Below are 22,158 nucleotides of genomic sequence, written 5' to 3'. Positions count from 1 at the left end.
GACTTCCATTTCCCCTCATGTCCACACACCATACAATGCTCTTGGCTTGCTGGATTTCCCCAGTGTCTTCTCTTTCACCAGCTCTGCTTCTAACAATCCGACATCCTGTAGGAGAGTTAGATGCTCCTCCTTTTTTCCCTTCCACACTTGACAGAGCAGATCACTCTGTACAACAGTGACCCTCCTGAGATAGCCAGCCAAAATGCCAAGTACGAAGGCAATTTTCATACAATGTCCCTCTGTCTTCTCCACAGGGACACCACCAAGAGTTGTCACATGGTAATTTCAATAAGAACTAGCTGGAATACCAAGGGTCAGGGAGAAATGTTACATTGGTGAGCTAATCATTCCCTCAAGACGGTTGGTTGGCAATAAAATCCAGAACATGCATGTCCAGGTTCACAGTTGATGAACCACACTCCTAAGTACTATGTGGCCAAATCTGTGGCAGCCTCATATTACACAAAGAATCAGGCCAGCACCAAGCTGCCAAGAGCCTCAGAAAACTGTACAAAGTTCATTAAAATCAACAGAAATGTTGCCCATGTCACAATATTTGGATAACTTTCGCCTCTCCTCCCCAAAAGCCACTACTGGCTTGAATCTCACAATCAGATTCAAATTTTAAACAAACCATAGAACAGATATTAACTTCCCTGTAGGCCTAGGAACACAATCCAGCCCTGGCTGGATGTAAAGAGAGATCCAGGAGTGTCGGGGCAGAGCTAAATCAGGATTGCAGAGCGTTCTCAGGAAGTGAGTTTACCAGCTGCACACGCCAGCCCCGAGCTCAGCCCACTCTCTGTGGTTCTTCATCCTCCTGGTTGATGACCTCCTCCAGGGGAAAAAAAAAAAAAATTCCTGCCTTAACACTAACCTCAGTCTCTGTGGGTCAGAAGACAAAACTATGCGTCTTTCTAATACTTTCACTGGCTCCAAGCATTACCTGCAGTTGACTCTTGTTGTAAACACAATGGTAAAAAGCAGAAATTCAAGGGGAAACAACTCTGAGAGCCTCTCTAAAGAGAGAGGCTGGGCTACCACGAAAGAGAAAAAGAAATGAAAAGTAATCTTCATGACCTCCTGGACAAAAGTGGCAGGGAGGAGAGAGCCAAGAGGAGGAGAGAGAAATGGTCTTGGTTTAAAACGTTTTAAAATGGCAGCATGATCAAGACTTTTTTCCCCACTCCCAAGCAGTGAGTCCAGAGAGGGCCAAATGGCCCATTCGCTCACAGACTTCTTAGCAGAAAAGTAATGTCCCTTTCCATAGCATTTATAAATCAATAAAGTACCTTCACATATGGACACTCAAAGTGTCAGCAACCCTGAACTATTATACCCACTTTACAGATGATGGAGCTAAGACTCCCAGAGACATAGTCAGCAGGAAGTGGCAGAGCCAAGAGTACAGGGGGACCAGTTGGCTGCTCAGTAGGGACACGGAAGAAGCAGGTGACAACCGCTGTGTTATTCTTTGAGGAAAATGAAATAAAGCATAGTCCCAACAGTTTATTTTTGCTCTTGTTTCCCTTGCCATAGAAGACATGTCTAGAAAAATGTTGCCATGGCCAATGTCGGAGAAAATATCGCCTGTGTGATCTTCTAAGATTTCTGTGGTTTCAGGTCTCACATGTAGGTCTTTAATCCATTCTGAGTTTTACTTTTGTGTATAGTGTAAGAAAGTGGTCCAGTTTCATTCTTTTGCATTTTGCTGTCCACTTTCTCCAGCAGCATTTATTGAACAGACTATCTTTTCCTCCTTGTATATTCTTCCCTCCTTTGCCAAAGACTGATTGACCATATAAACATGGGTCTATTTCTAGGCTCTCTGTTTGAGTCCATTGATCTATGTGTCTATTATTGTGGCAGTTACCATACTGTTTTGATTCCTACAGCTTTGTATTATATCCTGATATCTGGGACTGTGATACCTCCAGCTTTGTTGTTCATTCTCAAGATCATTTTGGCCATTTGGGGTTTTTTGTGGTACATAAAATTTTAGTATTATTTCCTCTGCATTCTGTGAAAAATGATGTTGGCATTCTGATAGGGACTGTATCAAATCTGTAGATTGCATTGGATAGTGTGGACATTTTAACAGTATTGGTTCTCCCAATCCATGAGCATGGAATATTTTTCCATTTATTTGTGTCATCTTCAATTTCTTTCATCAGTGTTTTATAGTTTTCAGAGTACAGGACTTTCACCTCCTTGGTTTAGTTTATTCCTAAGTATTTTATTCTTTTTGATGCAATTATAAGTGGAATTGTCTTTTTAATTTCTCTTTCTGCTACTTCATTATTAGTGTATAGAAAAGCTACCAATTTCTTGGTATTGATTTTGTTGCACAGCAAAGGAAACCCAACAACAACAACAAAAAAGGCAAACTACTGAATGGGAAACGATATTTGCAAATGATATATCCAATAAGGGGTTAATATTCAAAATATATAAGTAGCTTATACAACTCAACACCAAAAACACAATCTGATTAAAAAATGGGCAGAGAAACTGAGTAGACATTTTTCCAACAAAGACATACGGATGGCTGAGAGACACATAAAGAGATGTTCAACATCACTCATCATCAAGGAAATGCAAATCAAAACCACAATGAGATACCACTTCACACATGTCAGAATGGCTAAAATCAAAAAGACAAGAAATAACAAGTGTTGGTCAGGATATGGGGGAAAAGGAACCCTCATACACTGTTGGTACAAATGTAAATTGGTGCAGCCGCTGTGGGAAAGAGTATGGAGGTTCTTCAAAATATTAAACATGCAAATATCATATGAGCCAATAATCCACTACCAGGTATTTACCCAAAGAAAGCAAAAACACAAATTCAAAATGATATATGCACCCCTGTGTTTATTGTAGCATTATTTACAAGAGCCAAAATATAGAAGCAATCTACATATCCATCAATCAACAGATGGAAAAGGAAGATGTGGTATACACACACACACACACATATACATAATGGAATATTACACAGCCATAAAAAAGGATGGGATCTTGCCATTTGTGACAACACAGATGGTACTACAGGGTATTATGCTAAATGAAATAAGTCAGACTGAGAAAGACAAATACCATATGATTTCACTCATATGTGGAATCTAAAAAAAAAATGAATAAACAAATAGCAGAATCAGACTATAAATACTGAATACAAACTGATGGCTGCCAGAGGGAAGGGGAATGGGGGGATGGGTGAAATGGGTGCAGGGGAGTTGGAGGTACAGGCTTCCAGTTATAGAATGAATAAGTCACGGGGATGAAAGGCACAGCACAGGGACTATGGGCAATGGCACTGTAACCACACTGAACGGTGACAGATGGAAACTACACTTGGAGTGAGCACAGCATAACCATAGACGTATCAAGTCGCTATGCTGTACACTTGAAACTAATGCAACATTGTGTGTCGATACTGACATCAAAAAATATTTAAATAAAAAATAAAAACCAAAAAGAATAGTCCCGGGGATGCTGGGGTTCATGCCCATCTTTGTGGTGGGCCTAGGAAACTGCACTTCAGGGAGTTACTTTTATTCTTATTCTGACAATTCAAAGAGAACCGTCCCTCAGCTGATAAATTCTCATTTCAAAGGTGATTCTTAGAACATTATCTCCAAAAAGAAATCCACCCAGAAATGTGAGATGAGAGAGCTATAAACAAAGGGCTCCAGCTGTTACTTGAATCTGTGCCTCAAACGGGAGAGCAGCTTAAGCCAAAGTATCAAAGGACTTTGAAGGCGAGCAGCTCACCTTGAAGTGACTCTGGAATACGACCCCAGTCGCACACGGAGACACTGGATCTCAAGGGCCAGGCCCACTGTGGCAGCAGGAGGTCAGGTCCACGACTCCAACCCAAGGCTGCTTCTGACTTGGCCACCAGGAGGGGCAAGCGGAGCCCCACAGTGTGGGGCTGCCTGCAGGCTTCAGAGTCCCCGCAATTCGAAGACCTGATTTCCGCAGGTGGCCTTGGGGGCAGAGAGCAAGGAGGGGAGGGAACGGTGCAGCGGAAGGCCCCGCACTCGGTGCTGCCCAGCACTCTGCCCTCCGAGTGCACCCTTTCCTGCTGCCCCTGGGAACAAAAGGGCTTGGCCTGGCTGGTGTGCCAATCCAACCCCCCCAAAAGCTTAGTGCCGTGACCCTGGGAGAACGAAGTTTGTGGTGAAGCTCAACCTACAGCTGCACTTGGGGCTCTCTCAGGAGGAAACCCTTTACTTCTTCCTGCTGCACCACCTGGAGCCATGCGCTGTCTCTACAGGCCATTAGGGAGGTGGGCACTCCGCTCCGTTCAGTTGTGCTGAAGCGGGTTGACGCTCCCCCTACCCCAGTGCTGCACCCATGTGACTGGGTTTCTCCTCCCGTTAGAGGATTTGGGGGCATCTCCCCCTGGGGGGACACTAAGCAGAGCAGAAAGTGTGCTCCACAAGTGTTAGCATCCGAGATAAATCACAAGGCTGGAGAGAATGGAGATCCACCCCATCAGCTGGTCCCAGGGAGACCTCACCAAGCTTCCAGCACTTCACTGCTCCTCACGGCTCTGGGAGAGAGAAACGAATGTCCATCTTGTTCAAGGAACGCAAAACACATATACAAGCTTGGGCCCAGGGACTGGGGCCGCCCAGTACACAACCCACTTAGATGAGATTTGGGATGATATTTCTTCCATTTCAATACACCAGAAATTTGCTCTAACTTGATGCTCTGTGAGATAACTTAGCCTCCCTCTTTCTTGCTCCAGCTTACTCTTCAGGAGGTTAATTCCAGGTTTCTCCTTCCACTGGTAAAAGTTGTACCAGGTTAGGCCCATTTTGTTGTCCTTTCAATTTTTTTAAATTGTGCTAAAACACACATAACAAAACATTTACCATCTTAACCATTTTTAAGTGTACAATTCAGTGGCATTCGGTACATTCCCTTTGTTGTGCAAACATCACCACCAACCATCTCCAGACTTTTCCATCTTCCCAAACTGAAAGTTGTCCCTGTAAAACACTAACCCCATCCCCCTCCTGCAGCCCACAGCACCCACCACTCTACCTTCTCTCTATGGGCTAGACTACTATAGGGACAGCATATCAGTGCAATCATACAGTGTTCATCTTTTGGGGTCGGGCTTGTTTCACCAAGCGCAATGTCTTTAAGGGTTCATCCATGTTGTAGCATGCCTCAGGATTTCCTTCCTTTAAGGGCTCAATAATGTTCCATTGCATAGATATATCACATCGTGTTTACCCAGTCAGCCGTCAGTGGACACAGGGTTGCTTCTACCTGTCGGCTGTGAATGATTCTGCACTTGCCAGAGAAGGGTCTACTTACAGTATTGTGATGTCACATCTGAAGCTTGGGTCAGGGGTCAGTCTCAGTGGCTTCTAAAGCCCCCCTTTCTGTTCAGTGCCCTCCACACACAATACCTGGTCCCCACCACAAGGCCCAAGAGATCACAAAATCTTATCCTCACACACCCCAGCCCTCACAAATGCCAAACCTCACACACCCCAACCCTAACATACCAACCCTCACACAGCCCAAACCTCACACACCCCTACCCTAACACACCCCAGCCCTCATATACCCAATCCTTACATACCCCAGCCCACACACCAAATCCTTACATATCCCAATATTCACACACCTCAGCCCTCATATAGTCCAGACCCATCAGAGGCCCCCTTTTCTCTAGGGACTTCATGGAATGGCCTCCAGCCTACACACAAGAACTGCAGCTACTTCCCAGCCTCAGGGCATCATTCAGGGAGTCCCAGCATTTCCATTTCTGTCTCCCACCCTCTCTTAATGGGACCACATACTTTGGAAAGCAGAATGCCTCCGCCTCTGTTGCCTCCACCATGTGAGCAAGGGCAGCTCCAGGTCTCCTGGACACAAAGCCCTGCTCTCACCTTGGACACTGGAAGCAGGAAAAAAGAAAAAAATTCCTGTAAATTATCTTGTGCTATAAAGGTTTCTGTGGGGAAAAAAAAGGTGGGGGGCACCTGGGTGGCTCAGTCAGTTAAGCATCCGACTCTTGATTTTGGCTCAGATCATGATCTCAGGGTGGTGGGATCGAGGGCTGAGCATGGAGCCTGCTTGCATTTGACTGCCCTCAGCATCCAGCCTGTTTCATGAATGCCAACAATATAGTAGAAAGCCACAATTCACCCACACACAACCACAGAACTCCCATCTAGAATAAACTAGAATTGGGGGAGAGGAACCCATCCAAAAAACAAAATCAAATTTGATTGAAAGGATACAGTCTGCCTCTCTCTCTGCCCCTTTCCCCTCCCCCTCTCTAAAAAAATAAATGAATAAGTAAATAATAAAGGTTTTTTATGTTACTAACTCCAGCCTCTTTGGTCCTATTTTTGTCACATTATGTTCACTTTGCATCCAAAAGGAGGACTTAAGTAGAAAAACACATATGAAATATCATGATTTTCCTGATGTCGCTGGGGCATAGATGGAACAGAAAGCCTAGAGAGAGCTTTTAAGGAAGGAAATGTGTCTGGAAGCTGTTCTGTGGATTAGGAGGAAACAGGTTGTGCAAGTCTCTTTCATGGCTGTATCCCCAGTGAAGACTGCAGGTCTGTAGTTGGTACCAGATCAGTAACTATTGAATGAGTAAGTGAAGGGATGTTTAAAGTCAATGGGAGGTGAAGGGAGAGAATGGGCACCCCCTTGAGTGCTCATCTTCACCTTGATGAATCAGCCAGGGTAAAGATGCTGCTTAGCAGAGGGAGCTTCAGGGAAAACCTGGAGTCCAGTCCAGTGGCTGCTTGCTCCTGGCTCACCATAAGAGGTTGGGCTGAGGTGAAATTCACAGGCAGAGGACTCTGGCCGCACCTGCCTGGTTCACGGACCTTACCCAGCGTTCCTCAAAGCTGTGGCCATGTGAGATGCAAGGACAAGAGTAATGAGTATCACACAGATGCTCATTAGTCAGGAAGGGCAGTCCAGTCTTTCTGGATTCTCTTGACAATGGGATACCTGCTGGGATAATAGCAGGAAGTTGTTGCAAATTTCAACCTGCTTGCTCTCCTGCTTCTGAGCTCTAGCCCTCTAGAGAGGTGGATTCACCACTCACTGCACCAGTAGGTAACCCACCCTACACCTCCAACCTCTGGCATTTCGAGAATCAGATGGTCAAAGTGGGAAGAGAAATGCTTTCCCATACCTTTTCAGCAAAGTTGGGGGGGAAAAAGTTTTTCTGCTGACAACATATGCACATTGACTGACTTTACAGAGCCTGTGAATAGTTACAGCCATAGAGTTGGACGAGATCTGGACACAAAACAAAATGACCCAGCTGCTGAGACCAGGGCTGCTTCTCAGCAGGGCACTAAAGAAGGAAATCAGGTAGCAATTAAGTTGCTGATAAAGAAACCTGATGAGACACAGCAGAAAAGACGCTCTTGTCTGTCTCTGTTAGATGGGCCCTTCTCTGCAACCAGTCTGCAGTTTTTGTCATTTGAATCAGTGTATTCAGTTGTATCTCAAAAGACCCCCACTCTGGATCCAGCATGCTTGAACTTGATACAGGAAGACTGGAACCCATCCTACCAAGAACCAAGAGGTAACCTACAAGGAACACAAAGCTGTTGACCCACCTCTTGTAGAAAGGTTCGCTCTCAGTTTATTTAAAACACTACAGCAACTACAGAAATAATTACATGTAATAAATATACTACTCCGCAGTTCAAGCAACCGCTTTACAGCAACTGAGACCCAGGAAAGTCTATCATTAAGGTTCATAAAGAATAGAAAGGTGTATTAACATTGAGGTTTTGTGGTGAGCCGAGATGAAGTCTCCCTAGAGTGCGCTGGTTCTATCTCACCAAGCTACTTTCTCCCAACATGGCTGTGGTTTGGTCTTCAAACAAGCTGAAAGATAAGCAAATACCTTTCCTCCCAGCTTGCATTTGACTGCCCTCAGCATCCAGCCTGTTTCATGAATGCCAACAATATAGTAGAAAGCCACAATTCACCCACACCCAACCACAGAACTCCCATCTAGAATAAACTAGAATTGGGGGAGAGGAACCCATCCAAAAAACAAAACAAATTTGATTGAAAGGATACAGTCTGCCTCTTTGAGCCACTGATCGTTTTGAAGTGGGAAATGTGAGAGTTAGGGAAATCAGATGGGTAATCCAAACCACTATAAAATCACAAATGATGTCTTAGATCCAGAAGCGAAAACTTTAGAATGGATTGACAGACTAAATCTGCACTGTCCAATTCAGTATCACTAGTGACATGTAGCTATTTAAATTTAATTTTCAACTAATTAAGTCGAAATAAAATTTAAAATTTAGCTCTTCAGTCAAGCTAACCACACATTTCAAGGGCTCAGTTGCCACATGTGGTTAGTTGCTACCATATTGAAGAGCACAGATATGGAATACTTCCATCATAGCAAAATGTTCTATTAGAACAGGACTAAACACTAAGAAAGGAAGAAGGAAAAGGAGTTTAAAAAGAAATAATAGAGTTCTTTTCACACAAACAAATCAGAAACCTAAGTATCCACCGTGTTCCTTTTTGACGCTTCCTGAAGGTATACTCAAACACAATGAACACATGGATGACTTGATATGAGATTCTAGGACTGCATAGATCATTGTTGTTCCATAAGAGGTAGTAATTGTATATGCACCATGGTTATTATTTTTGTAACTGTCATAAATAAGCTGAGAGCAACCCTTTCAACAAAAGGCTGGTTTGTGGCCTCATGCTCATTTTGGTGATCTATTCTTCTGATTTCCAGTGGAACAAGTTTCAGTCTTTCTAAAATGGAACAGGAAAACATCCCACTTCCCACTTTCAGAACATGTATATTTACTGGCCCTCTTCTTTCCATAAATGCTCATCATAGATTAGGCTTTTGTTTTTGTTTCTTTCTTCCAGCAATTTTCTTAGCAGAAGCCTTTGCTCCAAGACCATAACAACCTTGAATGCTAGCTCTGGAGCAGTGGAGATTGTTTTAGTCAAGGTTCTTTGCATAACAGTAACAGAAACCAATCTGTGCTACCTTAGTGAGAAAAGGAAATTTGTCAGATGGATTCCAGAATACTTCATGGAGTCTGAGGATAATGAGGCCTCGTGAAGGACTTCCACCATTTCTTTCTGCCTCACATTTCTGCTTCTCTTTGTCCAAATACATAATTGTTCACTCTCTTTAGAACTTTATTCTCCGCTTCTCTTCTCACAGGGTGGAAAAGGGCCACCCCTCAGCTCTAAAGAACAAATGTGGCCACTTCATGACTCTTGGATTTCACATGTCCCTTGGTACTCGGAATTTCAGAGACTCAATTCCATGTGCCCAGAACTGATTGGCCCAGCTTATCTCTCAATGGCCCAATCATGGAGGGAAGGTGGAACCATCTAGAGTAAACACATCAGCAGCAGCTACTGAGGTATGGGAGAGTAAGAAGCAGAAAGAGGAAGTCTCAGAGAGAGGGTGCTCTGGGCAGTGATACCAAGGATGTAAAGGAAAAAAGAAATGTGAGTTTAAGAAACTAACAGGCCATCTCATAGATATATTCCAATACTCAAAAATATTATAATACAGGATATCCACAAAGTCTGGATATAGCTAATATTATTTTTATTTTTAACAGGTTAAAGATGTCTTTGACAACAGTATATTCATTCACCTATGTTTCCAGACATTATGGACAGAGTTTACATGACACGCTTCTTCATTGCTACATTGCTCAAAGAAAGCAAATATTTTATAAGGAGATAAAAGTGTTAGCAGATAAAGTCTTTCCAATATACTTTAAAAGGTGAGATGATTTTTATGCTTAAGTTTCAGAATATATATGCTTTCTTTGTAAAGGAAGTATAGTCATTTTTTATAGTTTATGTAGTGTTTCTATAATAGTCTTTATTTTAGAGATATTCTGTTAAGTTGATTTTGTTACCAATTATCTCCTTACCTGTTTCCTCAGAGATACTAAATATTAGTTTTCTTTGAAAAGTACTGAAGCAAAACAATAATAAAAGCCAAATTATCATCTTTATATTTTTGCTGTGAAAAACTTAAAAAAAAAAGAAAGCTTCTAGGTCAGCTCAGTTTTTTGGCAAACATTAACACTGTACTTTAATTTTTAATAGTATTTGCCCAAATTTTTCATACTAAAAATTCATTTCTGAAGAAATACTTTTCCCTTGTATTGAAAAAAGGCATTTATTTCCATTTGCATCTTTTTATCAGATAAGTTTTTTTCTCCCTGGAGTTCCCAGAATAAAATAAAGATCAAGTCATTTAAAATGGAACTCATCATGTGGGCCAGAATGGCCAAGGAAGTAGGTGACAAGCTGAACCTTTGTTTATCCCGTTGGCTTTTCATGTCTCATGTCCCAGGCTTTCAAGATCTCCAGAAACCCACCCAGTTTTCCCGCTGTTCATAGCTAATGAGGTAATAGGAGAAACACATTTGAAGTCAAATGCCATCAATAAACTATATGATTTTGAGAAAATTACTTAATCACACAGAGCCTGTTTCCTCATCTGAAAATGAAGTTAATAATGGAAATCTTGCTTAAATGAGTCAATGTGTGTAAAATACCTAACCTAGTCCTCCACACACAATAATTATACTTATATTAGCATTAAAATTATTATTATTGTTGTCTTTCTCAATGGCATGGCTTTTAATATATACTATCTTCCTGAAAGTGACCTTCTTTAGCTTGGTCTTGAAAGTCTCTCCTCGGGCGCCTGGGTGGCTCAGTCGTTAAGCGTCTGCCTTCGGCTCAGGTCATATCCCAGGGTCCTGGGATCGAGGCCCACATCGGGCTCCCTGCTCAGCGGGAAGCCTGCTTCTCCCTCTCCCACTCTGCCTGCTTGTGTTCCCTCTCTCGCTGTCTCTCTCTGTCAAATAAATAAAAGTAAATAAATCTTGAAAGTCTCTCCTCGCCCACCCTCAGTTCCAGCCCTGGGATGCAGCTCAGTCCAGACACTGAAACAAAGGAACAGCAAGACAAAAGTAGACTCAAATGACTCTGAAATAAATATTGGTAAACCTCTGTAAGTCTGATTGAAGAAAAGAGAGAGGCACAAATAAAAAGGATTAAGAATGAAAAATGGAAACAGAAATATAGATGCACAAATTAAAAAGAGAAAATTATGAACAACTTTTGCCAATAATCTGAGAACTTAATTGAAATAGCTAGTTACCTAGAAAAAATATTAGTTGTCAAAAATGACTATGGAAGATATAGAACCTGAATGGTCCTATACCATTTACAAAATTTAATCTCTAATTTAAAATCTTTCTCAGCTGACTAAATACATGGGGTTTATTATACTATTCCCTCCACTTTTTATTATGGAAAATTTTAAGTACATGCAAAAGTAAAAATAATAACAATAATTTCTCATATAGAAATGTTTTTGTAGATAAGTTTTATCAAACATTCAAGGAAGAGGGATTCTAGTATCTCATAAATTTTTTCAGATACTAGGAAAAGAGAAAACAGTACAACTTACTTTTTATGCTAACATAATCTTGATGCCAAAAACAGAATGATATGAGAAAAGAAACTTTAGGCCAGAGATGCTATACCAGGAACTGGGGCATGTTGAACTTCATGGTAACTTTGCCTTTCAACTTAAAAAAAAAAAGGCTATATTTTATATAGAAAATTTTTATTATCCCTGCCCTTTTATGTTGTGATTTATCTTAATTAAATCCCAATCCTTCCACTAATTCCTGATAAATCCACACACCTGCAGGGTGGTGTTGTAGATGAATGTGAAGAATAAAGCCTGTCCTGTACCCACTGTCCTGGCCCCCAGAGACCCAGAGGGTAGATGTCAAGCCTCTAGCCCATGTGTTCCAGGAGGGAATCCTAAGCAGAGTGAACAGTGAGCACATCAGTGACTCCTAATGCTTTTGCTGCCCCCCTTCTCCAGGCGACCATTCAAAGAAATGATTTCATCTGATCAAATCTTATGAATCAGCCAGGTGCACCCCACAGCAGCCCTATGGCCACAGCTCAGGACAGGAGATGCCTTGCCCCTGCTCATCTCATTAGAAGTGAAGCTCATGACTTGCTGCCCCTGTGCCCAGAGGTGTTACATCAGAGACATCAAAGATTCAAAGCTATCAACTATACTCCTATGGCCCTCCAGCCAGCAGTGTGGCCTCACTTGTCTCATTAGCCCAACTACACACTATATTGCTAAGTGAGACTAATTTCAGTAACTTGAGAAACTAAAATATTCTTGCACTTGGCAATTTCCTATTTTCCAAGGCTAGATCATTGTTAACATGTAAACTTCCCATGTAAATGGGAATGGGCATGACATATTTAAAAGACTGTGAGATTATCTGCCTGATTGATGTAGAGAGTTCATTTGGGGAGTCCTGAAAGGTAAGTCTGGTTATACCAAGCTAGACCAAGATAAAAATGGTGGTACTTGCTTGAATAAATAGGGCAGGAGGGGGGTTCAAGTTTCCAGCATTTTTTAGCAGCAGTGCAATTTTAATGAATAAAATTACATATAGGTCTTCAATATATAAGATTGGTGAGATCAGAGCTGGTCTTCTTATAGCAGGAGGATGGAGATTCAAAGATTCATCCACTTGACTTTCTCCCATCCTCTGAGTCAACCCCTCTAGACCCCAGAACCCTGCCCTTCAACACTATGGGCCCTGTGCTCACAGCTCAAAGTCCACTGCCATGTGACACTAAATTTCCATTTAAAACCTGTGTCACGGGGGGGGGGGGGGGGGGGGGCGGTGCTCAGTCAGTTAAGTGTCTGCTTTCACCTCAGGTCATGATCCTGGGGTCCTGGGATCGAGCCCCACATTGGGCTCTCTGCTCAGCAGGGAGTCTGTTTCTCCCTCTGCCCTTCCCCCATCCTCACTTGCTCTCTCCCACTTTGTCTCTCTAATAAATAAAATCTTTAAAAAAAAAAAAAAAAACCTTTGTCACAGAGTCATTCATAGAGTTGGGAGGTTTATGTAAAACAAATCCTGGGGCGCCTGGGTGGCTCAGTTGGTTAAGCGACTGCCTTTGGCTCAGGTCATGATCCTGGAGTCCCGGGATCGAGTCCCGCATCGGGCTCCCTGCTCGGCAGGGAGTCTGCTTCTCTCTCTGACCCTCCCCCCTCTCATGTGCTCTCTCTCATTCTCTCTCTCAAATAAATAAATAAAATCTTTAAAAAAAAATAAAATAAAAAAATAAATAAAACAAATCCTTTGTTTTGTCAATGAGAAAAGTGTGGGAAGACGGGTCTTCCTGACTAGTCCAAACTTCACATCTACCCAAAGGCAGAGGCAAAAATATTATATATATACCCTGACTCCCACCTCCTCCTATTTCCACCACACCCCACTGAAGTTTTCACCAATTAAATAGAATTGTATTATTGAACTTGCATCCACTACTGACTCCTGTATTATTAACTATTCCCATACTTCAATGATATATGTACACACTTCTTCATGGTTCTAAGAATATGTATAACAAAAGTCCTGGCTAGGGTATGAATGAGGCCTGTAGAGATAGATGGCCCAGCAACACACACACGTCATCCACCAAGTATCATGGGGGCCAGAAGCCTCCCAGAAATTACTTGGATATCTGTTGAGCCTGGGGGCAGGTAGAATAGGGCCAAGTAAGGGGAATCAATATAAGGTAGGGATAGGGAGATTGTGGGGGTCCCTGGGAAAGAGTCTACTGTATTAGATAAAAGGGTTGGATCTGATGGGTCAATCTCACCAACAGAACCTAAGGGATGGGGGGAATGGTGATTCCAGGTATGACAAATGCCTCTGCCTAGATGCTTCCCCAAACTTGACCACATTGACTGTGTACATGACTTGGAAAAGAGAAGAGGTATGGAATACAGACAATTAAAAAAGCCGTAAGTCCTGAGGAGCCAGCACCCAGCATCTCCACAGAGGGTCCCCCTCCAAAAGAGATCAGAAAGGTGTTTCCCTACAAGCAAGAGTGGGAGTAAGCCTCAGGAGGCAACAGACACTGCCTTCTTCCCCCACTCCTACTCCCCACCCTCAAGCAAGTGTTAGCAGCCTAAAGGAATCTCAAAGCTCCAGGAGACTTGGGCCTCCAAAAGCAAAGCAAGCCTTCCCTGTAAGTCCCACCCAGAAAACTACAGAAAATCACACTGATTAGCCCTGCTTGTGTCACATGACTGCTCCTGAGACCAATCCGATGGTGGGAAGGACATGATGCCCCAAGTGGCATGCCCAAGTCAGGTGCCTGTCCCACCAGCCGGCCTCCCCTAACCATCCATGATGGGGGAGGAATGGCAGGACCCTGAAGGTGAAGAGAAGTGCTGATACAGGAGGGAGGGGTGCTGAGCAGACCGAAGAGCAGGTGTCTACCACAGACTGTCAGCCTGAGAAATTTCTAGACTGTACCTCAAAATAAAGGTTTGGGGGTGCCTGGGTAGCTCAGTCGGTTAAGTGTCTGACTCTTGGTTTCAGCTCAGGTCTTGGTTTCAGGGTCATGAGTTCAAGCCCCGTGTTGGGCTCCACACCGGGCATGGAGCCTACTTAAGAAAAAAAAAAAGTTTAAAAAGAATAAAAGGTTTGAATAAGCTGAAATCATCTTAGAGAGCAGTATCTTAAAAAGAAGATGCAAAAGAGAATTTAAGAAGGTAAACATCATATCCAAGGAGATAATAAGGACAATGATAAGGAGCTAAGACAACCAAAGACAGAAGAACAAGAACGGAGAAGATAAAAGGAATAAACTAAAGATCAACAAAAGCTACCACACAGTCATACCTCCCAGCACCACATCTGTGGTTTCATTTTGTCCTCCTTAACAGCCCTGCCTGACAAATTACCATCCCCCAAGAGCTAGGAAATCTGAGTTTCACAAGGTCAAATCAACCAAGGTCATTTAGCTAGTTCGGGAGCAGAATTGGAAATCAAACCCAGATCTGAAGGACCTCAAAACCTCTCTAACGCCTTCCACGTCTCTCTGCTCCTCACCCGCCCCCTCAGCCCCCTCCCACACCATACTGTCTCCCATGTTCTGCAGAGTTTTAAAGTCAAATCATGAGGATTTTGGAGCTGGTGCATTTTTGAAACTATAATAACAGCCATAATTAAAAGTTAGCATATAAGAATTCAGTAACTAATGGGAGTCTAACTGGAATGGAGAGAAGACAGTTGGAAAACCAGCGAGGTGTAAGGTCATGCTCCTTGGGTATTAATGCTGAAAGCATCCCTGGGTGCTTGTTAAAACTACACTCTCTAGGGGTGCCTAGCTGGCTCGGTCTGGGGAGTGTGGGACTCTTGATCTCGGAGTCGTAAGTTCAAGCCCCACATTGGGTGTGGAGTCTACTAAAAAATTTTTTTTTATTTTTAAAGAAGAAAACTGCACCTTCTAGGTCCTCATCCCCAGAGATTCGGGGTTTTGAGGTGTGGGGTGAAGCCCAAGAATAGCAGCTTCAACAAGCACCAGTGATTCCGAGGTAGGCCACTGGCAGACAAGCATTCAGAAACACTGGTGAGAAACCAGGGCAATTGATAATAGCAGAGTGTGAGAAGTCTAGGAGAGAGGGGCTCCTGGGTGGCTCAGTCAGTTAAGCCTCTGACTCTTGGTTTCATCTCAGGTCACAATCTCAGGCTGCGAGACCAAGCCCCATGTCAGGCTCTGTGCTCAGCAGGGAGTCCGGGATTCTCTCTCTCCCTCTTCCCTGCCCCTCCCCCTGCTTGTGCTCTCTCTCTCTAAAATAAATAAATCTTAAAAAAAGAAGAAAAGGAGAGAGGTGTATGTGCTCCAATACTGTGTGTACTAGAAAAGAGGAAAAAGAAACATGGCAAAGGCAACCACTTATCTGCTTTTGAAGATGTTGTCTTCGTCTCAGAAAGAGAATATTCTGGAAAAACTGGGCAACTGGTAAAGGGAGAGGATGGGGAACTACCTCCTGCATCACTAAGTGGCAAAGTACCAAAGCCAAGCAAAGGCTTAAAGTAATTATTAATACTTGATCTAAGGTTATAAAAGAGTAAGGAAAGAAAATAAGAGGAAAGAATGCACTAAGTCAATGTTATTGATTTGCACTCTGAAAGAAATGCCAGAACTATTATTTAGATGTCAAAATAACTCCAAGAAGAGTACAGGGCTGTTTTGATCATTTGAAACCAAATACCTGCCTTCTCTGAGATGGGGCTTTCAGACATAGAGCCTCCTTAAATACCACTGTGATGCTCTGAACAGATCACATTTCCCCTTCAAAGGTTATACTATGTTAAATTATAAGCAATTTCAAAAAGAACAAGTTGTTGTCCTACTTTGAGTCCTCTTCTCTTAAAAGCATGTTTTGACTAAGATTAATTTTATAGCCCAAGGAGATTTGGGAAAAGGGAAAAAAAAAAAGAAAAAACCTTGAAATTGCAAGTAAAAATAAGAATTCCGGTCGCTTCTTAAATATCAAGTGACGATGCTGTTTTGGAAATAGGACCAGATCTGCCCAGAGCCACAGGTAAATGGACCAACTTTGCAATTTGCAGTATCCGATAGACACTCTAGGGGGGAAAAAAAGCTAGCTGGTTGCTACAGCTGCAGAGTAACCATAATGGGAGCTCAACACGGGTCAATTTGCTCAGCTCCGTCCAGTGGAAAGTGGTCCAGTAAGGAAAATGAGGGCAGAGAAGTTCACTTCCCTCACAGCAGTGTCATGAGGCTAATTAGTGAGAGCTCCTGAAGCATGAAGAGTGGATCAGCAAGGTGGCTTAGCACGCTCGACTTCTGGTTTCTGTAAAACGTTCCCGTGTCGCATGGATAACTGCATCCTGACTGCTCCTACCACAATAACTGCAATATGCTCATCTCTTTCTGTACTAATAGGACCCTTTATTTACTTAACAAGGCATCTCCATAAAAATTTATCATTTGTGTTTCCTCTTTTTATTTTTTTTAGGTAGGGGGAGGGGCAGTGGGCAAAGGGAGACAATCTTAAGCAGGTTACACGCCCAGCATGGAGCCAGACGCAGGGCTCCATCTAACGACCCTGAGATCGTGACCTGAGCCAAAATCAAGAGTTGGACGCTTAAATGACTGAGCCACCCAAGCACTCCATCCTCTTTTTAAAACAAACAAAAAAAGACATCTCCTTGTGCTTTTTCATGTTTTCTTCACATATGCTAGGAATCTCTTTGCTGGTCATTTATGTAACACTTGCTCTACCAAATCAGTGTAACTCATCATTAACTGGAGGGGCCCCAGGAAAGCCTATGTGGCAGATGGTACCAGGGTGCATTCACCCACCTAAGGAAGAAAAACTTCCTTATTTTTCTCAGCTTTTACATACAGTCACTTTGGTAATTCCATTTCCAGCACTTGTTTTTATTATTCAGATGCAAATTACCAAAGGGGAAAGATGTTTTCAACGGGATAGGGATTAAGTACTTGCATGGTGTGGCTTTGATCTTTTGGAGCATTTCCTGAGTCCTTGGATTTCAAACTGGCCCAATACTTAACTTCCTTAGAGGATTTAGTAGCCTGCCAGGACTGCCATAACAAAATACCACAGATGGGGGAGCATCAACAGCAAACATTTATTTCTCACCGTTCTGGAGGCTGGAAGTCCAAGATCAAGGTGTCGGCAGGTCTGGTTTTTCCTGATAGCTCTCTCCTTGGCTTGCATATGGATCGTCTCACCGTGTTCTCATGTGGCCTTTCGTCTGCGTGCACACATCCCTGGTGTCTTTATCTCTTCTTATAAGGAAAGGAATACTCTTGAAGTAGGGCCCCAGGCTCAGGACTTCATTGTATTAGTTAGGGTTCTCCAGAGAAGAAGACTTAGTATAGGAATTGGTTCATGTGGTTGTGGAGGCCAGGTAGTCCCAGAGTTTGCTGTCTGCAAGCTGGAGAACCAGGAAAGCCTGTGGTAGAATACAGTTCAAGTTCAAAGGCCTGAGAAACAGGGGCTGATGATCTAAGTCCCAAATTGAGTCCAAAAGCCCAAGGACCAGGACTGTCAATGTCCGAGGGCTGGAGATGGATGTCTCAGCTCTAACAGAGGGTAAATTCACCCTCATCTGCCCTTTTGTTCTATTTGGGCCCTCAACAGATTGGATGATGACCACCCACACTGGAGAGGGCCATCTGCTTTAGACAGTTCACCAATTCAAATGCTAATCTCTTCCAGAAACAGTTTCAAACATAGAAATAATATTTTACCACCTATCTGGGCATTCTTTAGCCAGTAAAGTTGACATAAAATTAACCATCACTCTCATTTAACCCTAATTATCTCCTCAAAGGGCCTTTCTCCAAATACAGTCATATTGAAGGTTAGAGCTTCAACATATGAATTTGGAGGAACACAATGCAGGCCTTAACAGAGTATATACCAGACACATTAGCAGAACCAAATATAAAAACCCTATAGAATAGTGGAGGAGTTTAAGCTATTACTCTATTTTAACTCGACTCATAACACCATCAGTGTACAAATACTATGAGTTAAACCATCCTCCTGAAATAAATCAACTATCTATAGAATAAAAGCACTGTATTTATGGGAAGTGATTGGTCCTGCTGCTAATCTCTACCTTTTAATATAATTAAAAGGGGCTTCTACTCAACCAAAAACATTTAGACATTCATTTTAGATCCAAATGATGAAGTATGTCAAAATATATATCTTGGAAACCACCTGTTTCTAGCTTCTGATGGGGGAAAAATATTGTGGATATAGCATTTAATAAATAAGAGAGGAGGGCTTTTCACTCAATATCCTTAGGATCTGAGAAACTGCTACTGTTAAACTTAATAGCCATTACTATTTCAATAAACAGTGAGCACAACCCAGAAGGCACTTAATCCAAAATGTATAAAATCTATGCAAATCATCACATGTGAGTAGCCAATGGGGGAGTTGAGCTTCTGGCACTAATTTACTACTGGCCCCTGGTACGTGTTCTTCTCCTTCATCAAGATGCACGGCTCAGGGCGCCTGGGTGACTCAGTCGTTAAGCGTCTGCCTTCGGCTCAGGTCATGATCCCAGGGTCCTGGGATCGAGCCCCACATTGGGCTCCCTGCTCAGCGGGAAGCCTGCTTCTCCCTCTCCCACTCCCCTGCTTGTGTTCCCTCTCTCGCTGTGTCTCTCTCTGTCAAATAAATAAATAAAATCTTAAAAAAAAAAAAAAAGCACCTCTCCTCCCAAATTTAAAAAAAAAAAAAAAAGATGCACAGCTCAACATCAAAAGGAATGAGATCTTGCCATTTGCAATGACATGGATGGAACTGGAGGGTGTGATGCTGAGCAAAATAAGTCAATCAGAGAAAGACATGTATCATATGACCTCACTGATACGAGGAATTCTTAATCTCAGGAAACAAACTGAGGGCTGCTGGAGTGGTGGGGGGTGGGAGGGATGGGGTGGCTGGATGATAGACATTGGGGAGGGTATGTGTTATGGTGAGCGCTGTGAATTGTGCAAGACTGTTGAATCACAGATCTGTACCTCTGAAACAAATAACACAATATATGTTTAAAAAAAAAAAAGAAGAAGAAGATAGCAGGAGGGGAAGAATGAAGGGGGGGAAATCGGAGTGGGAGATGAACCATGAGAGACGATGGACTCTGAAAAACAAACTGAGGGTTCTAGAGGGGAAGGGGGGTGGGAGGACAGGTTAGCCTGGTGATGGGTATTAAAGAGGGCATGTTCTGCATGGAGCACTGGGTGTTATACACAAACAATGAATCATGGATCACTACATAAAAAACTAATGATGTGGGGTGCCTGGGTGGCTCAGTCGTTAAGCGTCTGCCTTTGGCTCAGGTCATGATCCCAGGGTCCTGGGATCGAGCCCTGCATCGGGCTCCTTGCTTGGCGGGAAGCCTACTTCTCCCTCTCCGACTCCCCCTGCTTGTGTTCCCTCTCTCGCTGTGTCTCTTTCTGTCAAATAAATAAATAAAATCTTAAAAAAAAAAAAAAAACAACGATGTAATGCATGGTGATTAACATAACAATAAAAAAATTTTTTAAAAAGATGCACGGCTCTACAATTCCCTGAGACTTGACAGATTATATTTTGTACACACATCACAGGTGGCCAAGGAGCAGTTTATAACACGGGATCATTTAAAGGAGGGGTAAGGTCCTGGAAACAGCCCTGGCGTATATTAAACGGCATCTTCAAACAGATGGAACCAAGACCTACAGATAGATATTTCCGAACCTTGGAGTATCCAACCTTTTCTGGCAGCTCACGACCTTTCTATCAGCTGCCCCACACCTGACATCATCTAAGTGAGAATGTGCTGGTGCCTTCTTGGCCTAACCAATACTGTTAGCTAAAATTTCCCATTTATCTTTATGTTCTGTATCATTTTCTCCTTGTCTCCAGCATTTGGGTTCTTTTCTTTTCAGCCCCAAATCCATGCTACATTAGATGCCTGTATCTGTATCCAGTGTGTCTGTCCTCCCATGGACGTTTTCTATTTAACTTCACTAACGCTGGAGAGTTATGGCGATGAAGACTTACTAATAATCATTAGCAAAGCAGGATGGTAGGGGGGAAATACAGAATTGTGGGGGATACACAAGAACAAGTAGCCCATAGAACAGACTTTTCTTTGTAGTAAGAAATCTGTATGTATGTGACATATTTTATCTTAAAGTGTCTGATTCAGTACATAGATGGCTGGTAATGGCACCAGAATTGGGAAAACACTGCCAACACTTATTCTAAAGTGGGAAGAACCGTGGCCAAGTTTTTTCTGTCAGTGGCACTCAAGCTCTGAAGAACTTCCACAGACAGGACCTACTCTGCCTAATTTCTTCTCTGATTACTGTTCCCAAATTATGAACCCAAAAATAGCATAGGAACGGTAGCTACATTGTCCTGTTACTATTCTACGGTAAATCGTATTTTACTTCAGGAAGGAATATTTAGAGTGAACAATATAAAACATTACATTGACATTAAATTCCCAAGGGCAAACCATCTGTTCCCTTGGTTCAGAGTGACCAACATGACCTTAACATTTCCCTCAGCTTGACTAAACTTTAGACACGTTTATTCCCAACCCTAGGCCCCGACCTCCCTTTCCTTCGAGCGTTTTGTCTAGAAAACTTGTGATTGTATCTTCTTTCTCTGCCACTTTGAGATATATGTAATTTTTTTTTAAAAGCTTCTTGCCAGTTTCACAGTTCAGGGATGTCTTTCTCGAGGACCCTGGAGCCATTGCTTTAAAATGTAATCATCAAGGGAGATAGCACCCTTACCTCCCAGTCCCTGTGAGAAGGCAGGAGCCTCATTTGATGGCCTAATCACAGAGAAACATTTGGGGACTCCGGAAATAACCCAATGCGCTCTACACATCACATCGATCAACCTCCCGCTAACATCCTCCACTACTCATTCCAGCCTTTAGAAGCCCTCCTGCCCTTTGTTTCAGTAGAGTTGAGTTCATACTCCATTCTAGTCCCTCTCTCCTCATGTAACAGTCTTGAATAAAGTCGTCCTTGACTGTTTAACTTTGTCCATTGCAATTTTTTCTTTGACAAGAGTTTATCATTCCTATAACTCTGCTCTTCATGGAGAAAAAGGAAAAACTCCTTTTCTCTCAGCTTCAAAGAGTTACTCTCTTCATGATTACCAAGGGATCCATTATTTCTTCATGGTAAAATGTCTATGAGACATCTGCTGTTAACTGCTGACAAGCTGTCTGAGAAATCCATCCACATTTGCTCATACGGAACTCTAAAGGTATTCATCATTATCATCATTCATTCAACAAATATTTATTGGGTTTTGACCAAAAGTTGTGCTTGGTCCTGGGTAGGCACTGGCAAGCACACAGACCCATTCTCAGCCTGCAAGAAACTTCAGTCCAGCATCAGTGTTACAAGGGTGACAGTCTGGAAAGCATTAATGGGCTTTTCTTTTTTTTGCCTTTCTCTTTGCTCTGACCTTTGAGACATCCCTCTGTCTAGGGGGAGAATGAGGATTATATAAGACATGCAAAGGGATACACCAACATAATGTTCACCTTCGTGCAAAGTGATGATTTTGCAGCGGGAGATGGCCCTTCAGGCTGGGCTGTTGTCCTGAGAAAGGGCGTGCAGCTTTCCTTATCCCCCCAATAGTATATCAACAGCGAGGCTTGGAGGACTAAGCCATGGGGT

The 22,158-nt window shown here is 42.7% G+C and overlaps 1 protein-coding gene across 6 annotated transcripts in view; it reads right to left on the bottom strand.

Moving 5' to 3' along the window:
* Positions 1-22,158, bottom strand: part of SETD4 (SET domain containing 4) — a 178,133-nt gene that overhangs the window by 99,554 nt on the left and 56,421 nt on the right. For 4 of the 6 annotated variants that reach the window (XM_064579083.1, XM_064579062.1, XM_064579091.1 and 1 more), the window contains one exon: positions 17,585-17,900. In XM_064579083.1, coding sequence (XP_064435153.1) covers positions 17,835-17,900 — 66 coding nt within the window. In that variant the 3' untranslated portion in view covers positions 17,585-17,834. Of the gene's footprint in view, positions 1-5,605; positions 5,930-17,584; positions 17,901-22,158 lie in introns of those variants that run through there. The other 2 variants (XM_064579068.1, XM_064579087.1) reach the window with 2 other exon arrangements.

Source organism: Mirounga angustirostris, unplaced genomic scaffold, assembly GCF_029215605.1.
Source record: "Mirounga angustirostris isolate CCGP_5_RB_7025 unplaced genomic scaffold, mMirAng1.0.hap1 SCAF_1, whole genome shotgun sequence".
NCBI lineage: Eukaryota > Metazoa > Chordata > Mammalia > Carnivora > Phocidae > Mirounga > Mirounga angustirostris.
This window is presented reverse-complemented; position numbering and strand designations above follow the sequence as displayed.